This window comes from Halichoeres trimaculatus, unplaced genomic scaffold (assembly GCF_033239565.1).
Source record: "Halichoeres trimaculatus isolate MK-OKI-2021-1 unplaced genomic scaffold, fHalTri1.1 fHalTri1_scaffold_9, whole genome shotgun sequence".
Taxonomy (NCBI): Eukaryota; Metazoa; Chordata; class Actinopteri; order Labriformes; family Labridae; genus Halichoeres; species Halichoeres trimaculatus.
Genome location: NW_027437188.1, coordinates 3,089,966 through 3,114,243, shown reverse-complemented (window position 1 = coordinate 3,114,243; position 24,278 = coordinate 3,089,966). Strand labels below are relative to the sequence as shown.

At 38.6% G+C, this 24,278-nt stretch overlaps 2 protein-coding genes across 2 annotated transcripts in view; both read right to left on the bottom strand.

Moving 5' to 3' along the window:
• The window catches only part of tbrg1 (transforming growth factor beta regulator 1), a 40,151-nt gene extending 29,375 nt beyond the window's left edge, over window positions 1-10,776 (bottom strand). The window contains exons 1-9 of the mRNA XM_074679478.1: window positions 10,660-10,776; window positions 7,992-8,239; window positions 7,683-7,831; window positions 7,427-7,552; window positions 5,968-6,129; window positions 5,767-5,878; window positions 5,543-5,685; window positions 5,161-5,317; window positions 4,777-4,880 (exon numbers count right to left, since the gene is read on the bottom strand). Coding sequence (XP_074535579.1) covers window positions 4,777-4,880; window positions 5,161-5,317; window positions 5,543-5,685; window positions 5,767-5,878; window positions 5,968-6,129; window positions 7,427-7,552; window positions 7,683-7,831; window positions 7,992-8,239; window positions 10,660-10,776 — 1,318 coding nt within the window. The remainder of the gene's footprint in view (window positions 1-4,776; window positions 4,881-5,160; window positions 5,318-5,542; window positions 5,686-5,766; window positions 5,879-5,967; window positions 6,130-7,426; window positions 7,553-7,682; window positions 7,832-7,991; window positions 8,240-10,659) is intronic.
• A 590-nt stretch (window positions 10,777-11,366) lies between these two features.
• Window positions 11,367-23,470, bottom strand: mmp20b (matrix metallopeptidase 20b (enamelysin)). The gene is made up of 10 exons (XM_074679810.1): window positions 23,336-23,470; window positions 21,061-21,299; window positions 20,381-20,529; window positions 16,685-16,810; window positions 16,440-16,598; window positions 16,202-16,349; window positions 15,966-16,099; window positions 15,676-15,832; window positions 13,492-13,595; window positions 11,367-11,494 (listed from the first exon to the last, which is right to left on the bottom strand). The coding sequence occupies exons 1-10, from the start codon at window positions 23,468-23,470 to the stop codon at window positions 11,394-11,396; spliced, it is 1,452 nt and encodes a 483-aa protein (XP_074535911.1). The 3' UTR covers window positions 11,367-11,393.
• Between the last annotated feature and the right edge of the window lie 808 nt (window positions 23,471-24,278).

Below are 24,278 nucleotides of genomic sequence, written 5' to 3'. Positions count from 1 at the left end.
AGGTGCTGTGTGACCCAGGGCTAAACACCCCAGCAGAACCATCCAAAAACCAGCAAGAAGCATCTTGATCAAATATTTTTTTCTCTCATCTACTGTTTCTTTACTGTTACTATAAATACTGTCCTCTTGTTCATCCCAGTGAAATAAAGACCTCTGTGGCAGGGCGTGAGGAGGAGAGTAAACAGAGGCCCCTTTGACAACACAGTGGGAGGAGATAATATAATCAATTCACCATTAAATGTAAATCATTTCTAAAGCAGTTCACTATCTATGTTTTGTTCTGTTGTTCCCTCTGTGTACACATTTGATTAGATGTTTTGAGGCTTTGATGAACTGTTTTGTGTCAAATATATTATTAATCTGATTTATTTTTTTCATTACATGTTCACAATTTAGTGAACTACAAAAAGAAAAGAACCTTTTCTTAAGATGTTAGCTGCAATGGATGTATGTGTAATGTGTCATCTGGTGGTAAAAAACATCCTGTCCTCAGCCAACCCTCAGTTTGTAATAATAAGAAATATATGAAGCAATCGACCACAAAGTTAAGACACGAAAAAATTAAAAAATTAAAGAATTAAAAAAACAAAAAAACAAAAAAAACAAACAGTGGTTGGGGTTGTTCTGAGTGTTCCCACTCGTGTTTTTGTAACCCTCTCTGTACTGTGGCCATAGTCCAGTTTGGTAGGTAAACAGGAGCATGTTGTTCTGTGCATTTAGCTCATGTCACATGAGTTTATCTAGACAAACACAGAGGTCTAATGACGTGTACATTTACTGGATTAATACCATTCACATCCACCTGGGGGCACCAATGTAACCCAGGTTACAGCTGACTTACACCTTTTCTACATTCTCAAAACTCCAAGAAATGAGCCAAACCAATGGAGAAAAACTGTAATAAGGAAATCGTCAACAAAATGATGACGATGCACTTGACTCTAACTTTCAATTGAACCTTTGATTTGGCAAACAAGAGAGAATTAAGTGTGCAAAAGAGCTAAAAAAAAAAACTATATACATATATATATATATATATATATATATATATATATATATATATATATATATATATATATATATATATATATATATGTATATATATATATATATATATATATATAGAGAGAGAGAGAGATTATTTATAAGGATAAATATATTTTTTATACATTATAGTTTGTTTACAGTTTTAACCTACATGTAAGAAACATATTGTAACAATATGTAGATCATATTTTTCATCAGGACTAAGAAGCATTTGTTCATAAAACTGGTGTGAGAAGCACGATTAAAACTGAGAGAGACAGCAGAAGGCAGAAATGACACTCACAAAAAAAGGACTCCTTCACACGGTGCAGGTAACGCTTCGGACAGAAACAGAATGTTTGATCATTCAGGGCTCTAATTACGTAGACCAGGTGCAAGCGCATGTGCACCTGCCCTGCGCGGACAGGGCGTAGCCGGCGCACTTTGCACGTTTCCTGCAGTGCCAAGAGAGGCGCAGTCAAGGCGCAGTTAAGGTGCAGTGGAGCGCGTCCACACCTCCCTCCGCACAAATGGCAGAGAGGGAGGAGAAAAGCTGTGAGTGGGTTTAACTCAGCGGAGCGCTGTTTTCACCAATCAAATAAACGCCTCTCCTCGCCTTTAAATGTGCTGTGCGGGTTGTGCCAGGCTTGCGCCCCCTGCGCTGCGCCCCCTGCGCTGCGCCCCGAAATTAGAGCCCTTAGTGTCAGTTTAAGGTAATAATGTTTACCCTGTAAAGCCTGTCCAACAGTGAATAGCCAGAAAGTTCTAATTTTGTAGAAGTGGGTGGTTTACTAACCCTTTTAACAAAATTTAAAAAAAATAAATAAGTAAATTAACGAGGACGACAGAACAAACACAGCAACAACAACAACAATATTGATAATAATAATAATAATAATAATAATAATAATAATAATAATAATAATGCTATACTATTTTGTTTATGATATATATTTCTATCACATTTGATAGACTGGGAAGTTTTGGCAACATTTTGTAGAAAAGTTTTTATATATTCTTTCAATGCAGAAAGTACTTAGCTTGAAAATAGAGTAACAATTTAGATGCTAGTCTTACCAAAACTTCTTGAAAATTGGCAATGACTTCCCTGAAAAAAAAGTGAGTGGACTATTTCATGAGAGCAGCAATTTCAAAAAGAGACAAAATATAACTTCAGCTGCCTGTAGTAAAACAATCCTCAATGAGGTAGAAACCTTTTTTTTTTTTTTTTTTTTTTTTTAACACATTTTAAAGGAAACTATTTACCATGTTGATGAGATTGAGGTCTTTGAAACTTATGTATCAGCTATGATATGTTCAGCAACAAAGGGTTAAGTATTTATAGGCCTTTTTTTCTCTGCACTGTCCCTCTCAAACAGCAAGTTTTCCTCAGCCGCACATTTCCAGCTGTGCTGCTTCAGCAACCGAGCCAAGAATTGGCTTGGATTACATTCACCACTTGTTTTTTTCTGAAGTCAAATTGATAGGATTTAGCTCCACTGAAGATGAAGATGCTACCTGTGGAAAAGAAAAAAGATAGGGTTATCTCCTTGTGTGTGTGTGTATTTCCAAAGAATTTTGAAAAAAAAAAAAAGTTTATCAACAAATTTAAGATTTCCAGTTGAGTTGGAAAAGAGTTCAGATACTGGTGAATGTTACTGTTTTTGTGCGCTCTAAAAAATAACTCATTGGATGAATCAGTCAAGCACAAGCACCTGGTCTGCGCCCAACAAGTAAAGACAGTCGGTCTGTGCCCTTCATGTACTATCTCAATGCACAGAAGGGTTTTATATGCACTGTGTTCCCTCCTAACTCATGGTTTCAATGCGCTGTCACAACAAGAATGACTTAACTGGTTTGTAACAATTATACACACGAAAGTTTACAAAGTGTTGTCCAGATGCACCCCTCGCAACAGCAAGTGGATTGTTCCCCAGCTCATCAGGAACTTGCACCCTTCAAGATGATTCCCACATTATCCAGGTTTTCCTCTGGCTCTGCTCTCTGATGAAAATTGCACATTACTGCCACCTCCTGCTCAGGAGAAGTGTTGCAGATGGGATTCCAACCTGAACCAATTAAGTTGAGTTAACATAAAGCGATCTTGTAGTTTTTATGATTTTGCTAAATCAGCATGATTTGAAAATTCTTTCAATAATTTTATTATGCTCATTCAACAAGTGATTTCATTGTTCACTCAAAAAGTTATTCTTTTGTACGGAAGCGTGTTGCATTCACTTGAAGAAAAAAAAAACAACTCAGGTTTTTCATAATAATTTGTTCTTCGGTTTGTTTTTTTGTGGTAATTTATTTTGTTTTTCTGATTAATATTTTTTAATTGGTTTGGTTTTTTTGTTATAATTATTTCTGTTTTTATGATTAATTTTTTTTTCTGTTTTCATATTTCTTTTTTACTGAGGGGTAAAAAAAGGTAGGAGGTTCTTGCGGGATTTCGAAGTAGCTAGATACTTCAGAAAAAAAAATATTCTAAAAACAGGAGGAAAAAATTACAACAAAAAACAGCAGGTTGAGGATCTTGCGGGATTTCTAAGTATCTCGATACTTCAGGAAAAAATTACTCAGAAAAACAGGGAAAAAGTAATCTGAAAACAGATAATAAAATTACTCCTAAAAAATAATTCTAACAAAAAACAAACCGATAAAAAGAAAAAAAATATTAATCAGAAAAACAAAATTAATTAATTCAAAAAAAAATTACTCATAAAAACAGAAATAATTAAAACAAAAATCAAACTAATAAAAAATATTAATCAGAAAAACAATTAATTACTGCAAAATACAAACCGAAGAATAAATTACTCTGAAAAACCTGTTGTTGGTGGGGTTTTTTTCAAGTGTATGCAATACGCTTCTGTACTTTTGTTCATTCAACAAGTTATTTATTTGTTCACTTAGCAAGTTAATTCTTTGTTCACTTAACTAGTCATTTCTTTGTTTACTCAAGATATTCATAGTTAGTTCAACAAATGTAGGTCTTGCCAAATGAAAGCAATTTGATTAGGTGGAAACAACGCAGTCAAGATAAATTGACTTTACTCAGTTTGTTTTGATGGAATATAGCTGACATGATAAAATCATGTTCATCCAATGAGTTACTTTTTTGAGTGCCAATAAACATGGAATAATCTAGTAGAAGCTACATGTTTAACTTATGCTGATTAAACAAACACCCATGTTGCTTTTTTTGAGTGTCAAGTTGTGCCTAGCATAATAAACTCAACCCACCTGGAATGTCAACACAGTTACAGTTTTTCTCCATTGGTTTGGCCCTTTTTTTTATGACAGAAAACAAATTCTCAAAACTCCAAGATCATTTGGCAAAACAGTCTTACAGTTCAGCACAACCCCATGGCTCGCCTGCAAAAGCATATATCGGTACCACAACTGTTCACTGACACTTCAAAGCTTAATCCCTTTCCCATACAAAAAGTCAGTGCCACCAAAAATGCAAAGATCCTTCTCAATTGCTTTTGTTCATTTCTAGAAAGAGACCAGACATTCTCAACACTCTTAGTGCTTTTTGCAAAATAAACTGGATTGATCAGCATAACACCATGGATCACCTGCCAAAAGCTCATATTTCCAAAAACACTTCAGTTATGTGTCAAAACAAAATTTCTGTCTCATACAAATTAAGCCAAACCAATGGATAAAAACTGTAAAACAAGGCAATACAGCGTCCATTTCTATTTGTATCTTGCAGGCCAGGCCCATAGAGTTTACTTTTACCCTGCAACCTGAAGGCAGCATCAACCCTCCTGGGGATCCCAGGCCAGTCAGAGGAGATGGATTTGGGGAAGCCAGGGTCCATTTTCCTCTTGTGCTCATCATAACTGAGGTTGGATCATTAAAATATTTGTTTTTAGTGAGGACATATATGTGTTGATTGACTGTTTACATGTTCATATGCTCAAAGATCTTTAATGGTTGTAGACACAGACTTCCATTTACTGATTTTGAAAGGACATTCTAGGAACTTCTTATATTGCAAATAAGTATTTTTATAGTTTGATATGGATGCTTTTTTTTATCTTCTATAATCATGATATACCACCAAGACAGAGAATCTGACACATTTTAAGTGTGAAGCCAGCTGGCATCCAGAAACGTTACCTGTAATAAACTTCTCCAATGAAGAAGAGAGTTTTCCCATGTTCACGGATATGCACAGCAGCATCCACTTTCCGCACTCTGGACGAGAAGCCGTATTCAAAGATGGAGCCAGCCTGACTTTTCATCCTTAGCTGTTGAACCACCCAGTACTTATGACCTGGAAAAGCACACCCGTATCACTGTGTTTTGGGACACTATGAAAAACCAGTGACACACCACAAGCACTGCCTGAATCAGTGAGCTTATTTTGCATGAATTGCAACACTTAAGTTGCAGAAGGCTATAATTTGCGTGCAATGTTGTCCTCTCCCCCCCCTGGAAATCTAGCCTTGTCATGCTGACGAGGCCCAAACCGTGTTTTGCAGACTGCTCATTACTCTACCAGTGAATATGTAGGCCACGCCTTTGGCAGGGATGTCATAAGCAGCGTCAACATGAGAGGTGATGCTCGGTAGAAACACGTTGCTGGGGCTCTCTCTCAGGCGATTCCAGTAGGTTGTCTGTGTTGTTCTCCTCCACATGTACCTGAGGTTGAATCAAAGAAAAGACTCAGGAGGAACTCAGACATGATAAAAACACCTTTCCAATCATGACTCATACACCTACCTGTTCTTAAAGAAAACAACCTCATCTGCCAGCATGAGCGCTGCATCGAAAGAGAAGTTCAGGTCACACTTTTTAGGGGCTTGCTGGTTCTCATCTTTTCTTGTGGGTTTTCCTAAAGATCAGTGGAGTAAAGTGCTTTCACTGTGGCACTTAGTTACAGCACACTGCCCTCTGTTATCCAAGCATTAAGATTTTCCTCACCATACAGTGTTTGGATCCCAAGCATGTCGTCTTTGGAAAGAGAGTACTGTGTACTGCTCTGATACCTGTAGTTAGGGTACATGATAGCAGAGGGGTCTCTCGAGTGGGTCAGACCCAGCGAGTGGCCAAGCTCATGGGCTGCAACAGCAAACAGGCTGTAACCTGAAACAGAACCAGCAGACAGGTGCTGTTAGTCCATCTGAAAAGTAATTTGTTGTTGAACATTCCTAAAAACACTCTGTAGGGTTGAATCAGGAAGGGGTGTAGCTCTTGTGTAGAGCAAGAGTGGTTTAAGCAAGGTGCAGCTCGAAGTATTACACCTTTCAGGTTTCACTTACACATGTGAGCCTCCAATACATAGACTGTGAACTGACGAAGACTTTGTTTACGATTGCCCCTCCGCGCATGTGCAGTGCGGCTCATTGTTTGACGACGCACGGAGGGGCAATGGTAAACAAAGTCCTTGTCAGTTCAGAGGTTAGTACAGCCACACAGCAATGTCTGGAGTGACACAGACTGCAGCAGAGGACTGACCCAGAGCGGACCATGATGGAGTATTGGTGAAAAACATGAGTTTCTGGACGATTAATGCAGTTTTAGGAGCGGCGCTGTCTATGCCGCGATGGATCCCATTATACGGACGTCCGCTGCACGATTTTGGATCTAAATATCTCCCAAAGCACTGCTTGGATAAGGAAAACCTTCTGGGTGAGTATTTTGTTCTACTTTATATTATAAATAATGTAAAAGATGTATAAACCAAACTTATCCTTTAAGCACGCTTCAACCCCAAAGTCAATTTCATTTAGCCAGTGTGACCGCAAGTGTGCTGTGCTTGAGCACAGATAACTTCTCTGCTTTGGCACACTTCAAAGAAGTGGGCTCCACTGCGGTTTATTTCATGCATAAACACAAGCACCTGGACAGCATTTATGATCCATGATGTATGATCGCCGCGAGGGCTCCTCTTAACAATAATTTTGAACAATAGCGGGGTGTCAGAGGGCTGTGTTAGACCAAAACAACTTAACATGAGTCAAAAAGTTTCTATAGTTGTAGCAGTGCTCTCTGTGTCTCATTGTGCTGACTAATGAGATTGCACTTCATGTAAACAGATGCTTTAGGATGACGTAGGAAGACCATACATGTGCCTCAAGTCTGGTTCTTATTAGAGTAGTGTGACCACTGGCAGCACCCTCAAGCAAGGACAGGGTTGAGGAGTGGCAGTAGTGCTTGAGTACGGCACAGTCTGAATGGCCAAACTGCAAAAAGAATCACAGCAACCGTGCTAAAGTTCTTTGTTTTCAGTGGTTAATGTTTGGTCAGTAAAAAGCTCAGAGTAAGAGCTACATCTTACCTCTTTGTAAAGGGTATTCAGAAAACGTGATTCTAAAAAGCAGCTTTATGAATAATGATTAATCCTTAACTTACAGGCTCTTCGTGTTTCTTTTTGACAAACCTTGCTTCCCAGCTGTCCATGTTTCATCCTCGTCAAAGTGCACGTCTCCCCCCATTCCCTCCCCAGGCTGAAAAGCATGAGCCAGCACACCTCGCGGTCCATCGAAAGGAAAGAAATCTCCATGAGCTGCATCAGATAAAACACTTTTTTTCAATCTGTGGTTTAGACAGCATCATCTGTGCTGGATATAATCCATGATAAGAATCTTTACATTAAATGTATGGTGATAACTATTCTGTGGTGGTTTCAGATTTACTTCCACGGGCGAAGGTGAAAACTATATCAGCTTTGCCACGGTTGACTTTGATGAATCTGAGAGGGGCTTCATCGCTCCACATCTTCAGGGCTGAATGAAAAGACTTTTCCACATCCTCCTTCTTCATATCTGGAGTATATTTTGCAATCCTGTGATCCAGTGTCAAAGAGGGATACACAGATATCATTTAAAAGTTAGACCGTGAAAGTAGTCTTCACAAAACTCAGTATGACATTATATAAATAACAATAGTAATCTGTTAGAAGGCTTTGTAAAAAAATGTGTGAACAGATAAAAAATGTATCTCACATGTAAGTGATGGTGAGGTTCTTCCATTTAGGCCTTCCAGGGTAAAAACTGAAGTTCTCTACGTCTGGAACGCCACACCTGGGTTCTTTCATCACATCCAGGGTCAGAGCATCCAGACGACCCGTCTCCTGGAGACCAAAGAAGTGTTGCATTCTGCTGATCCTGTCCTGCATGGCTGTCGTGGACCTGATCCGTCTCCCTGAGACTGTGCTTCTCGGGTTCAGGCTGTAAAACCTGCTCAGGTAGCTCTGTTATTTAGAGGAGTCAGGTTGTTTTGGTGTTTCATCTTCAGATACACTGTACTTTAGAAATATACTTATTCAAAAATGTAGTTGTTTTACTCCAACCAACCTTTTCATCAATAAGAGTTGAGGAGTTTACTGCAAAAAAACAGAAATCTTATCAAGTCTTTTTTGTCTTATTTTCAGTAGAAAGTGTCTTTTTAGACTTAATACAAGCCACTTTCCCCCGACTAGATCACTAAAATGTCTTGTTTCAAGTTATTTAAAGACAAAAATGAGGTCAGACTTGTTTGTTACAGGTTCAAAAAATCTGCCAATGGGACAAGAATAAAATTACTTAAAGGAAGATGTCAATCTAGTTTCAAGCAAATTCTCTAGTAAATTTCTCTTGTTCCATTGGCAGATTTTTTGAACTTGTTACAAGCAAGTCAGACCTCATTCTTGTCTTGAAATAACTTGAAACAAGACATTTTTCTGGACTGATAAGTTTAATGTGGCTCATATCAAGTGCAATTAGACAATTTTTACTTTAAATAAGACAAAAACACTTGATAAGATTGTTGTTGTTTTTTTTTGCAGTGTTGAGATGAGGAACAGACAGTATTGGCTGAGACTGACAGGTGATTTTACAGTAAAAGAAGCAGCAACTTGGAACCAGTTGAAAAACTGTTTATTTCCTGTTTTTCCCATTTTGTAATGAAAACTAATAAATGAACCTTTGTTCCTTTTTCAATATCCTGTCTGTAAATACAGATCAAATAAAAGGAAGTGGAGTTACAGGCCACAGGCTGAATTTGATTATTCAGTTATAAAATAAAGTTGTAGACATCGTAGCTTCTCATACAAAATTGATACAAAAACGCAGAGAGGAAAGATACCACATTAAATATATCAAGCCTAAGGGGAATTTTGAGAGGGTATAGTCAGAAGGTCTCAGACCCAGCTCTTAGTGAATTTTCAACACTGATTACTGAATGTTGTTGAAGGTTGAAGTATATTGTTGCAGCAATAAATTGTGGTTAGTTATGGCTACATTACTCTACATAAAAAACCTTCTTGCACTAAATGGCAGCACTTGCAGCCAAATAACTGGTTGAACTTTGTCGCACTAACTAAGGTTTTCCCTTCTGTCTAAATTCTCGCTTGTGTTGTACATCACTTTGGACAGAAAAGTCTGCTAAATGAAACTGTAGAAATGTTGAAATAAGAATAATTCAAAACATCTTTCCTAAAGAATTGAGATGTTGAGATGTTACACTGCTGGGGCACAGGCTGTCTGTGCTCCACATGACATAGACTGTGTACCTGAGGATTTTTAGTGTGTTGACCAATTTTAAAAAAGAGAGAAAAAAAATCAACTTTGTTTTGTTTAAACACCACTTCCCGAGCAGTAATCTAATTGGAGCACAGACAGCCTGTTTCCTCCAATGTCTAAATGTACAGCAGGGTCCACTGAGTTCCCTCCTCACTCACGGTTACAAAACACCATCACAACAAAATTACTTTGCTGTAAAATAGCAGTAAAATACTGTCAGCGGGGTTGTCAGTATTTTACCCTTATTTTACATTCATATACTGTAATCTAATATACAGTATTATACTGTAAAAATAAATCACAGTACATGCACTGTAAAATAACTGGAAATTACTGAACATTTCTGAAATTATTTACCATGTAAGGCAAATGCATAAAACAAAGACCAGAAATCCAAACAAGAATTTTCAAGAGAGTACAGATGAAGCCGGCTTCACGGTAAGACAGCAACTACTGTCAAGCCAGCTTCATCTACGCTCTCTTGACAAAAAAGCTACTCTGTCTATTACTTCTGGGTGGTGATAAAATCAAAACCAGCCCTTTTAACTTTACTTTATTTAACCCATATTTATAAAAAAAGATATAAAAAAGAATTTTGATTTATTTGTTTTCATTTTAAAAAGGAATAAATGGAAAATGCACCATTTCTCAGTGATTTGTGGTTTTGATTAAAAATCTATTGAATGAATGATACACAGATTTTAAAGAAACATATTTTTCTATCAATTTTGAAATGAATTAATTATTTTTTTTAAAAAAAGCTTTGCATATTTTAATCAGCTGTTGGAGCTCTGTTGAATTTTAAACAAATTGGTGATTCTTCTCTGTTTAAAGAAAAGTTTTAATTTTTGTCTTTGCAATTTACGCATTAAGGGGAAAAAGAAGTTGTTCATTTGACCCAAACAAAAGTCAAGTTTAAAGACAAATTGTGAATTAAATGAAAATGTCTACAATGTGTACACAAAAGAGTTTCTTCTGAGTTAAAGCATGGTATGGAGATATTGAAATTGCTGAGATAGTGTCTAATGTGAGAACATGCAAAATAAAAACCCATTTAAAACCATTTAAAATCAGACTGTCTGCAATATGTGACAATCATCTGGCCACAAACCTCAGCCAGCTCCACATCCTCAGGCCTCAGCCTCTGATCCTGACCGATGGGTAGAGCCAAAATTTCCACCAGCATCAGAAAGCCCAAACCAGGTATCCACAGCCAGAACTGCTCCATGATTAAATGCACATTTCCAACAGGCCCCACATGTTTTATACGCGAGTATTCTTGTGGCTGTTGTGCAGTCACATGACACCGCAGCATGCAATCCTGTAGTTATGACTGGGTCTACCTACCCCAATTTTCTGGAGGCTTTGTGGTTAAAGGCTCCCAAAGAAATGTCTACATGCTCTGTGTCTGGGCTTCTGGTGTATAACATCTGAACACATGTGTGCGTGTGGTGCATAGCTAAGAAAACATGCCAGGAGGGTTGTTTAGGGAATCTATCATTTCTACTGTCAAGTTCAAACCTGCAAGACTTATTGCAACAAAGCCTTTTTCTCCTCATGTTGTAAAACTATCAATTCCCAACACAGTGGAATGCAGAATGAATTATAAAAGATTAAAACCTATAAAATCCTGACAGCCATTTAGCACACAGAACAATTTAATGTGGGTGACGTAAAAACTGCACACATGTCATGGTTGGAGTTTTTTTATTTTGAGAAAGTCATGAAATAAAACTCCACACAAAACCAAAGGAGCACAGTGTTTATTGTTTGTTCATATTTTTAACTTAACTGATGTTTTCAAGTTTCAAGTTTCAAGGTGCATGTTTGTGGATTTACAGTATTTCAGCATCCAAGCCAGGAATTTGCTTTCTCAACTCCGACGACATGTTTCTGGGTGTAGTCGTATTTGTAGACCTCAGGTCCAACAAAGAAGTAGAGGAAACCTATGAGAGAGAAAAAGATGTCTGGAATGCCTTTTGGGTTTTGTTGATATTGTTGATGATGATGATTATGATGATGGTAGTTATTATGATGATGATAACTACCTCTCTAAACTTAAATATACACTCTTGCTCACAGTTGGAATGACAGTTTATCACATGAAAGGCTTTGAAAGATAAAGTGGGTGAGTTATAAAATTTGAATCATAGTGAAAATCCCCCTGTCTGTGCCGATTTTAAACATAAATGAGCATTTCTGCTTTTGAACAACACAAGATGTCAGAAGTACCTGATAACAACATCACCAGCTCATGTGTTTCTATCAGAACACTGTCCCTTTTGCCCATTGTTTGTATTATGTAGTTTAATAATCACAAACACAACTGGCACATCTGTAGCCCTCACACCATCTCATCACTCTGGGGGCGTTTACATGATAATGGTTTTAGGATGAAACAAAAAAGTACTGTGGTGTTTCAGGGGCCGTTCACACGTTAACGGTTTTAGGGTGAAACGCAAAAAATGTCTTGCATTTCCGCCTTGCTTTTTGCATGGAAACAGCGTTTTGGCCTCAAATGCAAACTTTGAAAATGGCCTCTACAGTGGAATTTTTCTGCAGCACTGCCGACACCATTGCCGTGTTAACAGCAAACCAGAGTTGTTAACGGAAACGCTGATGTCATGCTTTGCTTCACGTGAGGGCATACAACAGTACAACAGTAACGTTCTAAGGATCGTTGCAAACTACCGTGTTGTGTTTGTGCTGCTGAATCTGCTGAATCTGCTGACTGTCTTTCAACAAAATGAGCATCTGTTGCTCCACTTCTGCACTAACTTTCTCCAATATAACAGATGATCAGCCCAACTCTACTTCGGTGTAGATCTACCAAAAGCTGCTTCTGGACAAGACAGTTAAAGAGCCATCTACAGGCCTGGCATGCCTACTATATCATTTTAAGTCCCGCAGTGTTTCCGTATAAACACATTTTTTTTTGCCACAATGTTTTCACTGCGTTTTAGCATTTTCAGATGACAGCTGTCATGTAAATGGGGCCTAAATGTGGAAGTACCAAAAGACCTTGGTACACTGGTTCCCCACCACCATCTTCGGCGGTGTCTTCCATCTTGATCCTGGGACTTCCAGTTCATACTCAGCACGGATGTTCCTGTACACTATGTCAGCTACATGGTTTTGTATATATATATATATATATATATATATATATATATATATATATATATATATATATATATATATATATATACAGTGACGGTATTTTGTAACCATGAGTGATACACACACAAAAAATGACTGCTAAAATCATTCATTCATTCATTTTCTGAACAGCTTATCCTGGTTAGGGTTGTGGGTACCCGACCCAGTGCAGGACTCTGGCGAGAGGCTACAGGGTACACCCTGGACTGGTCACTTTGCTAAAATCATTTTCTTAAAATGTAAAGAAGCTTTTTTTTTAGGTATGGTTACAGAGAAAAATATTGAAATTTTCGGTTATTTTGTCTAAAAGTTTAGTTAGATTTATATTAGATGATGATTGGACATAGATCAAATTACTACGCACATACCATTTAAACCAATTATGATGACAATGGAAGCAAAAAAAAAAAAAAAAGCGACCCAGATGTTGAGTCAATTGATGTATTGATGGATTTAAACTTAGTGCATCTGTTGCACAAAATTACCCAACCCCCCATATAATTAACTCATTACTGGTGAAACATTTGATAATGTAGTGGTAGAGTACATGAAGTAACCCAGCTGTTTTTACAGTGTATCCCATAAGGATTCACAAGTTTGTCTCACACACAGAAGGACAAAGTGTTGTTTATCTGCCATTCTGTGCCCATTTGCCACATCTGTCCAAATGTCTGTCACAGTTTGAACCAAAGTCCCATGAGCCTTTTGCTATCTGAGAAGTTAGCTAACTACATAAACACTTGCATATAAAGTTCAGTGAGTGGTGATAATTCCTCTGGCTTACCCTCTTTATGGACAGCAGCATTTATTGTTGTGTTGACTCCAGGAAAGTCTTCACTGATGTACTTTGGGTAACCAAAATCCATGACTCTTCGGTTTTCATTGAAGCTGAAAAATGCACGATATAAACTTGAATGAAAATTATGACTCATGATCATGTTCTACTTTCAAAGCTGAGACAGTCACACACAGAAACTTCAAAAGCCAGAAATAAGTCCTTTGCTCTGTCTGTGAGGTTAGCACAGACAGGCCACATGGGTATCCCTGTCTGGCCCATGTGGCCTGCGTGCCATGCTATGATTGTTTTTTTTTTAACTGTTTCAGCTGGGGTATTTTCCTGTTTGGAATTTATCATTTATTATTATTATTATCTGAGAAAACAATAGAAGCCTGTCTCCATTAAAGGAGCTGTGAGGGGTTTTTAAGTGATCTTGAAAATCATAAGTATAACAGAGTGCTTGGAGAGCAGGGCTTCCTTCCTTTCTTGTTTGCCCTCCGTCAGTCATCTAAGTCAGCTTCTGCCTTTGCCCTAGTACATGCAACATTGCACACTGAGCGTGCTCAGTTCCTCTTGGAGAACCCCACACACTACAGGATTTATAGTCCTAAATATTAAAGGGGACATATCATGCTTGTTTCTCCTTTTCACTATGCCAGACTAGGATGCCTGTAAAGCATTTCTGCCCTCAGTACAAGTTATTTAGTTCCTTCATTGCCCCACAATAGCGTTCTCAATATCCTCATTTTAGGCCATTCTGAAGATCTTGTTGAAACGCTCCGTTTCGAGAATGACCTCCAGTAACCTCGCAATGTCACAGCCCTTTGTGCTCTGATTGGTCAGTTCTATCAGAGGGGCGGAGGGGGTAGAGCCAGGGGGTGGTTTTTGCAGCATGGCAGTATTTACAAAATCACCACATTGGATGGGGCAGACCGAGCGAGTTTGCTGTTTGCCAAAACTTCACCGTAAGGCATTGATAGCACTAATAAAAAGGCAGAGTGTAGGATACATCCTTTTGTATTGGACCCCGAGTCAGACCCGGACGGTTCTGCAGCTCAGGAGGAAGAAAATCCACCTCGACACAGATCATCTCAGGACACTTCAGTGTGGTGAGTCAAACCGGTACTGTAACATGTATAGTTTATACGTGGAAATATAGGCAGACTTCACCAATAAACTATTTCTATAACAGGGCTCCATCCTGCTCCTTCACTTTTCTCTGTCTGTTTTATCCATCATGCTGAAAGTGTAGTCTAAAGATCGCCTCTACCGTCAGTTCCTCACTATGTTATTACCACAGCATTATTGTGGTCTAGGTTCACAGTGCATGTCAGAACAAGCAGGCAAATATCACAGTCTCACAAGTATAACAACATCTGCTAAAACTACAGTGTTTTAACTGCTAATTCACCATGTAAAGCCGAGCTGCTCAGCAGAGCAGAGTTCCTGCATCCAGCACTCAGTCAAGTTAGCCAGAGCTAGTAGGGAGCTGTATTTATACTCGGCTCTTGGTGGGTGTATCCCTCAGTGGCAGTTGTGTGACTAACTGACATCATAGAGGAGGAGCTGCTTTATCAGATTACTCCAATAAAAAGAAAGGATCCTCGTGTCGTCACGACGGTCGAAATCTTGCGGCCAAATGGCAATGACCTATTTTTAGAGGCATCAAATCTCGTTCTAGGATATCAGAAAAAATACAATATCTCATTTTTTTAAAATTATGTAAGTTTTAAATCAGGGATCAGCATGATATGTCCCCTTTAAACACACACACATCATTCAGGATCTCTCTGTCTGAGACCCTCAAAGTGGATTGGACCAGACTAAATCACTCGTAACACACCCCACACCACAGGAAATTCAGACACCATGGTGTTCGCAACCATCAGTCAATCGGGCCTTTGCAGGTTTTGATCACAAGGGGGAGATTGGGATAAAAATCAGTCCTTTTATCCTGTAGTGTGTTCCCGCCTTCAGCTTACAAGTTACAGACACGTCTCAGAGCGCTGGGCTGTGAGTTGCGCAAAACATAGGCGTCTTCTAAACTTAAATCTCAAAACATCAAATACTTTGTGAGATGGTTGATAAATATGGCACTGGTCCCAGTTTTGGGTCACCAATCTACAAAAGACTAAAGTCAGCACTAACATTTATTGTTACCTTCCCTTTTATTCTCCATCCTTGTCTTACCTCCAGTAAATATCGTGCATGAAGAAGAGCGTGCGTCCTGTTTTCACTATGTGCACCGCTGCATCAACATCCTGGACCCAGGCTGGAAATCCAAAGTGGCTGAGTGGTCGAGGCTTTCCCCTCACAAGAGAGCCTCTCACTGTCCAGAACATTGACTCTGTCCACACATATTGAAGAGCTACATGAGAAGTTTTTCTAGAGATGCTGTAATTCTGTTTCTGATAAATGGTTTTATTACAGGTTAGAGTCATGAGATCCTTACTTTTAATGCAGAATTATTGAGTATTTACCATAAATGAGGTAAGCTGTGGATCGACGAGGCACCCAGAAGGCAGCATCGATGCTGGTTTCAATCTTGGGCATGAAGTTGGTGATGGGGCCCTCTTTGACGTCGTATTGCTCATTGTGTTTGATCCAGAGATACCTTGTGTGGAAAAACCAAGAGGTTAGCTCAAAAAATAAATGATGTTATTTTAGTACCACCAAAGTCAAGGAAAGGATTTAAACCAATCATTATCCAACCTACCTGCCTCTGAAAAAGAAGGTGGCATCCCCCAGAGTGGACACTGCATCAAAGGTCAGATCCAACTCGCATGTGTTCTTCATGAGTCGAGGGAGCAGCCGAGAGCTCCACCCATACCTTGACAAGGGATCTGCACGATCTCTGACTGGACCTGACATATCAGCAAACACTTCAACATCAGGTTCCTCCTCAATAAAGCCACCAGGGAGAAAAGTGACTTATTCAAAGATCAAGCCTTTACCATAAAGTGCATTAATGTTTGCTACATCTTCACTTGATAGTATGTTGGCTGGGCGGGGGGATTTATAGGTCGGGTACATTAGTGACTTCGGGTTTCTGGAGTGCTTCAGGCCCAGAGCGTGGCCGAATTCATGTGCAGCAACTGCAAACAGATCAAACCCTGCAAGAAAGTTGATCCACTTACACAGTTATCTGTTCATACCTGTCAGTGTAACCATGTAATACCAGAGGGATTAGGAACTGAACCTGTTTCTCCAGCTGTCCAGTCCTCATCATCATCAAAGTGGGTGTCTCCTCCCACACCCATCCCTGGACCAAAAGCGTGAGCCAGTGTGCCTCTGGGTCCATCAAACGGGTACAGGTCACCATGTTCTTGATGGAGCCGGCCAAACAGGAAATAAAAGCTTGAGAGAAAACCATTTTCTTTTCATGCCAAGACAAAACTAGAGGCCTCTGTTGACCTGATCTAAATGAGGGAGTGGAGATCAGCAGCTGACGTGCTGACACAGCTTTGGGTAACAGTTAAATTACCACTGAGGCTCTCTGTTTCTTCATGGCCTGGTGTTTTACATAACACATCATAAATCAGTGAAATCACATCTCATGCACTGCTGTAAATCACTGAACAATAAAATACTATCATTTGGTGCACTTCTCTCTACTGTTAGGGAGAGCGGGGACAGTTACAATAGGGGGATGGTTCCAACATGTCGTTTTTCTCCAGTCAGAAAAAAGTTAGAGTAATGAAACTCAAACTGCACATACTCAGTTGGACGCCCAAAAAATGTTTTAAAGGCATGAAAGTTTTTTTGTTTTGTTTTGTTTTGTTTTTTGTTTTTGTTCTTGTTGTTTTTTTCTTTTTTTCTATTAAACCGTTATATTCACCTTAAACTTATATGGTTTAAAATAGGCCTGTCACGATACTGGATTTCTAACTTCGATACGATGTTATGAAAAATATTGTTTTTCGATACGATTTTCGATACCACGCAACCACAGGGATTTTTAGTGCAAAAACTCCTCTTTTTATTTAACCAACTGTACAGAACACATTTACTTAGCTGCAACTGAAACAACAAAAAACAGTGCAATTGTACTGAGGTAGGGCACTTATTTAAAGGCCTCTGACATTTGTCAAACATTCAAAAGTAACTTAAATGCAATTGAAAATAAAGATATGTGCTGTGATCAGTGCAGTGTGAGTTTAAATGAGCTCCATCCAACGAACGTCCTCACTTTTAAAAAGTTACAGGAGTTTTGGCGGTAGTTTGTGACTTAGATCCAGGAATCTGTTTGCAATAGAGAGGAAAAAAGACATGAGTGAAGTTTTAAATCACCTTATCAGGAGCTAAACACCGGGAGCTGTCAGGCTGTCCAAGATGGAGGCTCGAGACGAGCGCGTCCAATGAGCAAACACTGTGTGCAGGCAGTGCTCATGGGAGTTGTAGTGCCGTAGTCTCATATTGCAATGGATGTAGTTTCAGAAAACTACAATTAAATAATTCAACCTGCCAAAGTGGCTAGTAGGAGTGACGGTGTCACCCGCCACAGCTGGAATTCAGTGTAAGCTAGCATCTTTCTCTCTCTCTCAACTACGAGGCAGGACTCAGGGGGGGGAGGGGCTGCATGCACTCCGTGTGTGCTCTGTGTGTATGTTTTGACGCCAGCACATGTCTAACCAGGGAAAGATGTTGAGTACCGATCTATCGATACTAGGGGAACTTTATACTGAAACGTTTGCTAAATTTCAGGATCGATATTTACCGATAAAATGATACTTTTGACCACATTGGTTTAAAAAAAAGTGACGTGTCAACTTTTAGCTGGTGTTGGTTAGCATGCATCAAGTCACATTGTTTAGCTACGTAGTTTTATCTTGGCTAACAAGTATAATGCATTAATATAAAAACAGACCACATTACAGTATTTTTAACCCACTTCTATTAGTTTTTACTTAAATATAATCCAGTTGATACATTTGTGAAACTGTGTTTTAATGTACAGGAGGATACAGTGAAGAGTCTTGTTATCTAAAAATATACAAATATTTTTTTCTCTTTTTACCGTATGCCTCGAGCGAGAAAGAGGGTCACGCGTCTCCCCAATGTCACCTGTCTGTTCCTGATACCACGAAATGAAGCCAATCTGCAGATGCAGCCACATTGGATATTGCATGGGCTTTGAGTTTCCTTTCTAACAGCTACAGGGCGCCGTCAGTCACATAAGCTGAACTGTGTCTCTGATTGGACAATCAGACAATCCTAATAATCCTCTTCTAAACTGCTGAGTTAGAAAAACAGTGCGCGATGATAGTGAAATCAGTGTCTTAGTCCCAAGCTGTTTTTTTAAACCAGGCTGTAAATATGTTTCAAATGCAGTAACAGTCTGCTTTTTAGCTTGGTGTGTACGTGGTTTCTGCAGCCAGCCTCTAGCAGATCCTCAAAGAACAGCAACTTTTAGCACTCCCACATAGGCTTCATTTTTCTACACCGGATCTTGCACTTTTGTCCCACTCTATGTTTTAGAGAGAGCAGAGCAATCAGAGAACTGATGAGAGAGTTTGCCATCCGTCACATAACACTGTACAGGTTCAATGTTACAAAAAATTCACATGAATTGCCTCATTAATTGTTCTTTTTTTCCTATGTCATGAAAACCTACATGTGGATTTTATGTCAAATTAAATCAATTTAACATCTGCACGAAAGGCCTATAAATGTCATCTGATCAGAGCTGATAAATCCATTACACTGTAATATTATTACAAGTTGTTGTTTTTTTTGTAATAATTCTTTTAATAATGCTGGAAAATAATGTTTGATAGCAATGAAATATAATCTAATTGTAACATGTTGCAACCATTCCCAAACAGTGTAACAACTGTCCCTGGGTCAGTTGCAACCTCTGACTCCTTACATTCAGTATGTAAATTGTGAAGAATGTATTGTTTTAAATCATTCTTAAATGGTTTTGTTTATAAACAGACAGATGTACGGTGGCATATTGCATTCACTTGAAAAAAATACTTCCCCTGTTTTTTACGAGAAATCTCAGAAAAACAGGATTTACAACCTACATCATCATAAATATGCACATACATTTGGACAACAGACGCAGCTTTAGCTCCATTCATTCAGGCAAGTCATTATTCTTTGAACACTCAATTCAAACTGTAAGCAGCATAAAAATGTCTAATTAGTCTGTGTTCAATTTCCAGAAACAATACTACACCATGCTACACCAGCTCCTCTCAAATTCTGACTGTTACAGAGCTACAGTTAAGAGTGGCTGTGCTAACTGCTAACTGCTTAGCCAAGCGTGTCAGGGAAGGTTGACTGAAGGTCAGTTAACAGGGTCACACTTAACACTGAAATACAAAATACAAGCAACTGACGATTTATATATACACACACACACACACACACACACACACACACACACACACACACACACATACACACACAAATATATATATATATATATATATATATATATATATATATATATATATATATATATATATATATATATAATATATATATATATATATATATATATATATATATATATATATATATATATATATATATATATATATATATATATATATATAATATTATATATTTAATGCAAAAGTTGGTTTTAGGCTGAGGTTATGGGTTTAAGTATCCACATTAAAGCCGTCACGCTTGACCGAGATCCAAAGTTACTTTAAATTTCCAATTCCTGCTTTTATGAGATAGTATCTTGTAAAAACAGGATTTTATAATTATCTTTTTAGTGAATACAATATGTCACTGCATAGATTTAAGATTACTGTATAAAAATTTTGTTTCTCTGATCCAACCATGTCTGAGTGACACAGCCAACTGCAAAGTGTTGCAACTGTCCCTGGTCTCCCCTGCTGTCCCTGTACTGTGCATTATCGAGAGACAAACCCACCATAGGTCACAAACTTCACCATGATGTCAGCGTTGTGGGTGTGTGACCTGACAAAAGTCAGACCGCTGGCTTGGGCCCAGACACTGAAAGCTGAGTCAATCAGAGAGTCCACGGTGTTGCGGGGCAGGTCTCTGGTGTATGTGCCAATGCTGCAGCAGCAAACGGTAGATGTCACACAACTCTCATAAATGTCACTCTAACGAGATCAGGAGCTACAACGTTAGCTGCCCATGGAACCCAAAGCTGACAAAAATATACCAAACATATGCTTATATAGTTTTTACACAGCGAAAACAGCTGCTTTCACTCTCTGTAACTATATGTTGGCTGTGTTTAACCCACAGGCTGGGCTCAAAAACAGGAGAAAGTTTCAAACACTATGACATAAGTTTCAGCATGTATGATGAACTTGGCACTGTAGCAATCCCACAACAACCCTCCCAGGCAGGAGACAAAAACCCTCAAATATTTTCTCCATAATGAATTTTGACAGTTGCTATTCCTTATTCCTGCCAAAGGTTTTATTGCCTGCTCATTTGCATTTTAAGGACTGAATGTTTTATTTCTTAAGTTCAGATCGGGTCAGACATGATTTATACACTAACTCCAGTTTTGTTCTGTCAAACATAGATTAGAGTGGCAGCTTCTTGGATATGGAACATGGTTAAACATGCAGGTACCTGTAGGTGATGACGTTCTTGTTCCATCGTGTCCCATGGATGTGGCTGTACTCTTCCACATCTGGGACACCACACCTGGGGCTACTCATCAGCTTCAGGGTGTCAGAGTCAAGCGCACCTGACGTGTTGAGGCCAAAGAAAGTCTGCATTTCTTTTAACTTGGAGGTGAAGGAGGCACCACTCCTCTTCATTCGCCCCATCGGCTCTTTTTTCAGATTGAAGTACTGCTGAAGGTATTCCTAAGAAAATATCAAAGATCCTTATTTAAGGTCCACCCCAGTCAATAGTCTTGTTAAATTACAAGTTTCTACAAAATTCAACAGTAAAAACCTGTTATGTTTAAATCCAGCACTGGAAAAAAAAAACCCTGTAAAATACTGCCAACGCTGCTGCCAGTATTACTGTTATTTTACAGAAAAGTGTTTTTTGTTGTGATGGTGTTTTGTAAGTGTGAATGAGGAGCAAACACAGTGGATAAAAAACCCTGATGTACATTAAGATATACTACTGCAGGGGCACCTTCTGTCTGTGCTCCACATGACATGAACAGTGTTTCTGTCTGTGCTCCACATGACATGAACAGTGTTTCTGTCTCTGTTCACATGACATGAACAGTGTTTCTGTCAGTGCTCCACATGACATGAACAGTGTTTCTGTCTGTGCTCCACATGACATATACAGTGTTGGCCAGTTGTAAAATAGGAAAAATGATAATCCGAGTTTTGTTTTTTATTTTTCAGTTAACTTTAAAATACCAATACTGAGGCAGTACTTTATTGGAGCACAGAATATAAGACACTTTTTTTTTTAAATAATGTGAAAAGTGGAGACATTGTTTATATTCAGGCTCTAACCATTGACACATGCAGATAGTTGTCTAGGGTCACAACACAACTGCAACAACAGACCATGTTAGCTTTTGGTACAACCAGTGACCTCACTGAGGCTGTGGTCATCTGCCAATCACAGCAGAGAAGCAGTGACAGGAGATGAGATGTGGTGAGGCATGGTGATTGTCCAGAGCAAAGTGGACCAAAAGTTGGACAAGTTAACCAACAACTGAGGAAGCGTTACGATGCTAATGTTAAGATAGCCATCGCCAATGCAGCAGGCCGTCAAAAAGTATGAAGCTGCAGAGTGTATTGTCTGAAGATCACACATCCATAAAAGAAAAGTTTATCATGGTCCCCAGAGCAGCCGTTTTCAAGAGACTGACAGGAGGGTAAGTGAGTTAATTGAAAAACACAACAAAGGCATGTCCATTACCAGAGCTGTCATCAGAATTACATCTGAAACACAGATCTTAGTGATTGGATTTAGAGAAGAAAATAAAAGATGTGCCTGATAAACATTTCAGTATTTGCCTCAAAATTTCAGTGAAAAATATTTTCTTTAAATAAAGTAAACTTTGGTTATCAGTTTTTTTTTTTTGTTTTTTTTTCTGGAGATTGGTCTGGAAAAAGGGGAGTCGTCTTATAATCAGGGTTGTCCTATATTTGTGTCAATACTGTACTGTCAGCAGGGTTGCCAGTATCATTATTTTAAATTTATATACTGTGATTCAATATACAGTAATACACTACGGAAATAAATTACCCTACATGCACTGTAAAAAAAACAAAGAAAAAAAGCAGGGAATTACTGCCCATTTCTGCTGTCAGTATTTTACCGTTGCTTTACAGTATTTTTTTTTTTGTGTAATCTTGCCCTACTCAGTTATTTCCAGAAGAGATGTGATAGTCTTTTTGTGGATGGTACATTTTCTGTATATTAATCACAAAAGTATCTTTTATCATTGTATCCTGCAGCATTAAACAAACTGTATTCTATATTTAACCCAAACACATCTGTAAACCTTGTGCTCTTGACTCCTGGCCAGTAAGATTGTCAGCATCAAACGCAGATTATAAATAAGGTTAAAATATAGCTTGAACTCTTCATAATATTTCATTTCTAAAAGTTTATAGCAAAACTAATAATATACACTTAGACTGTCTTTCCAAAATTTAGATACACAAAGATCTTGTACATTAGAAAATAAGATAAGGAAGAAAGAGCTGAGAAGCTGAAGAATTATCAAGAGTGCATCAAAACTTCTATCAGCACTTGAAGGGCAGTGCAGTTTCTTACATCCACCCAGCATCCAACAAAAGATAAACAAAAGACATAAGAAAAATGTGAGGAAGAAATATTACAGAAATAATCTTCTGAAACCTTAAGTTAACAAGTCAAATTTTGAACATGTGTAATGTAGCTCATGCAATTATGCACTTACAGTGGCCAGCTTCAAGTCACCCCGTGGTTCTGCAGAAGGAGAGCTTGTTACGTCCGGCATGAGTGTGGGCGCTGATAAACACAGACCAGGCATAAGCAAGACCAGGACACAGGAGGAGAGAACCATGACAAGCATTTCCCAGACCCAACGCCACATGAACTGCAGTGACCTGCTTCAGATACATAGAGATGGAAGGTCTGGTTAATGAGATAGCCTTTTAAATGGCTATTGTGACTCATAGCACTTGCAAATCCAAGGGAAGCCTCAGACAGCTCTATGGAATTAGGGAGGGGTTTGCAAGGAGCCAAGAACAGAAAACAAAGAGGACAGAGTGAAATGACATTTGAACTTTTTTTTTTTAAGTCACATGACATGATTGCTCCAATGACTGCACACAAAAACAAAAGCAGTGTTTGGGTTGAATTTTAACACTTAATGTAAAATATAAAAAAAAAAAACTTCAAATAAAAGTCTGAATCTTTATCAAATCAAAGGTATAAATAACACTCGGAGTTGTTGTTTCTTGACTGACATGATCACGACAGGAGCAAAAAGACTCTTCAAGTCAAATTTTTCCTGTATCTGTTTCTGTTTACCAAACACATTTTTGAAATCCTACTCTCAAAACCATCTGATTCTGAGTTAACATTTCCCCAGCAGACGTACTGTAACAAAACCTCAACAAAACTCCTTCCAGACTGATGCAACACAATAAACTGGGTGGCAATACTCAGTCCCACGCATTCTGCAAGGTCTCCTGAAATAACACCATCAAAGACCTTCTTTTGCCCCGTCTCAGTGGTATGCACATATAAAACCTTTCAACCTTTCAATAAAAGAGTTTGCTGTTAGGAAGCTAAAAATGCCAGGACGGATTTGAGGCCTTCCAGAGGAGAGTGGCCGCCAGCCAGGCCACATAGATTGGCAAGGATGGTGCCGCAGT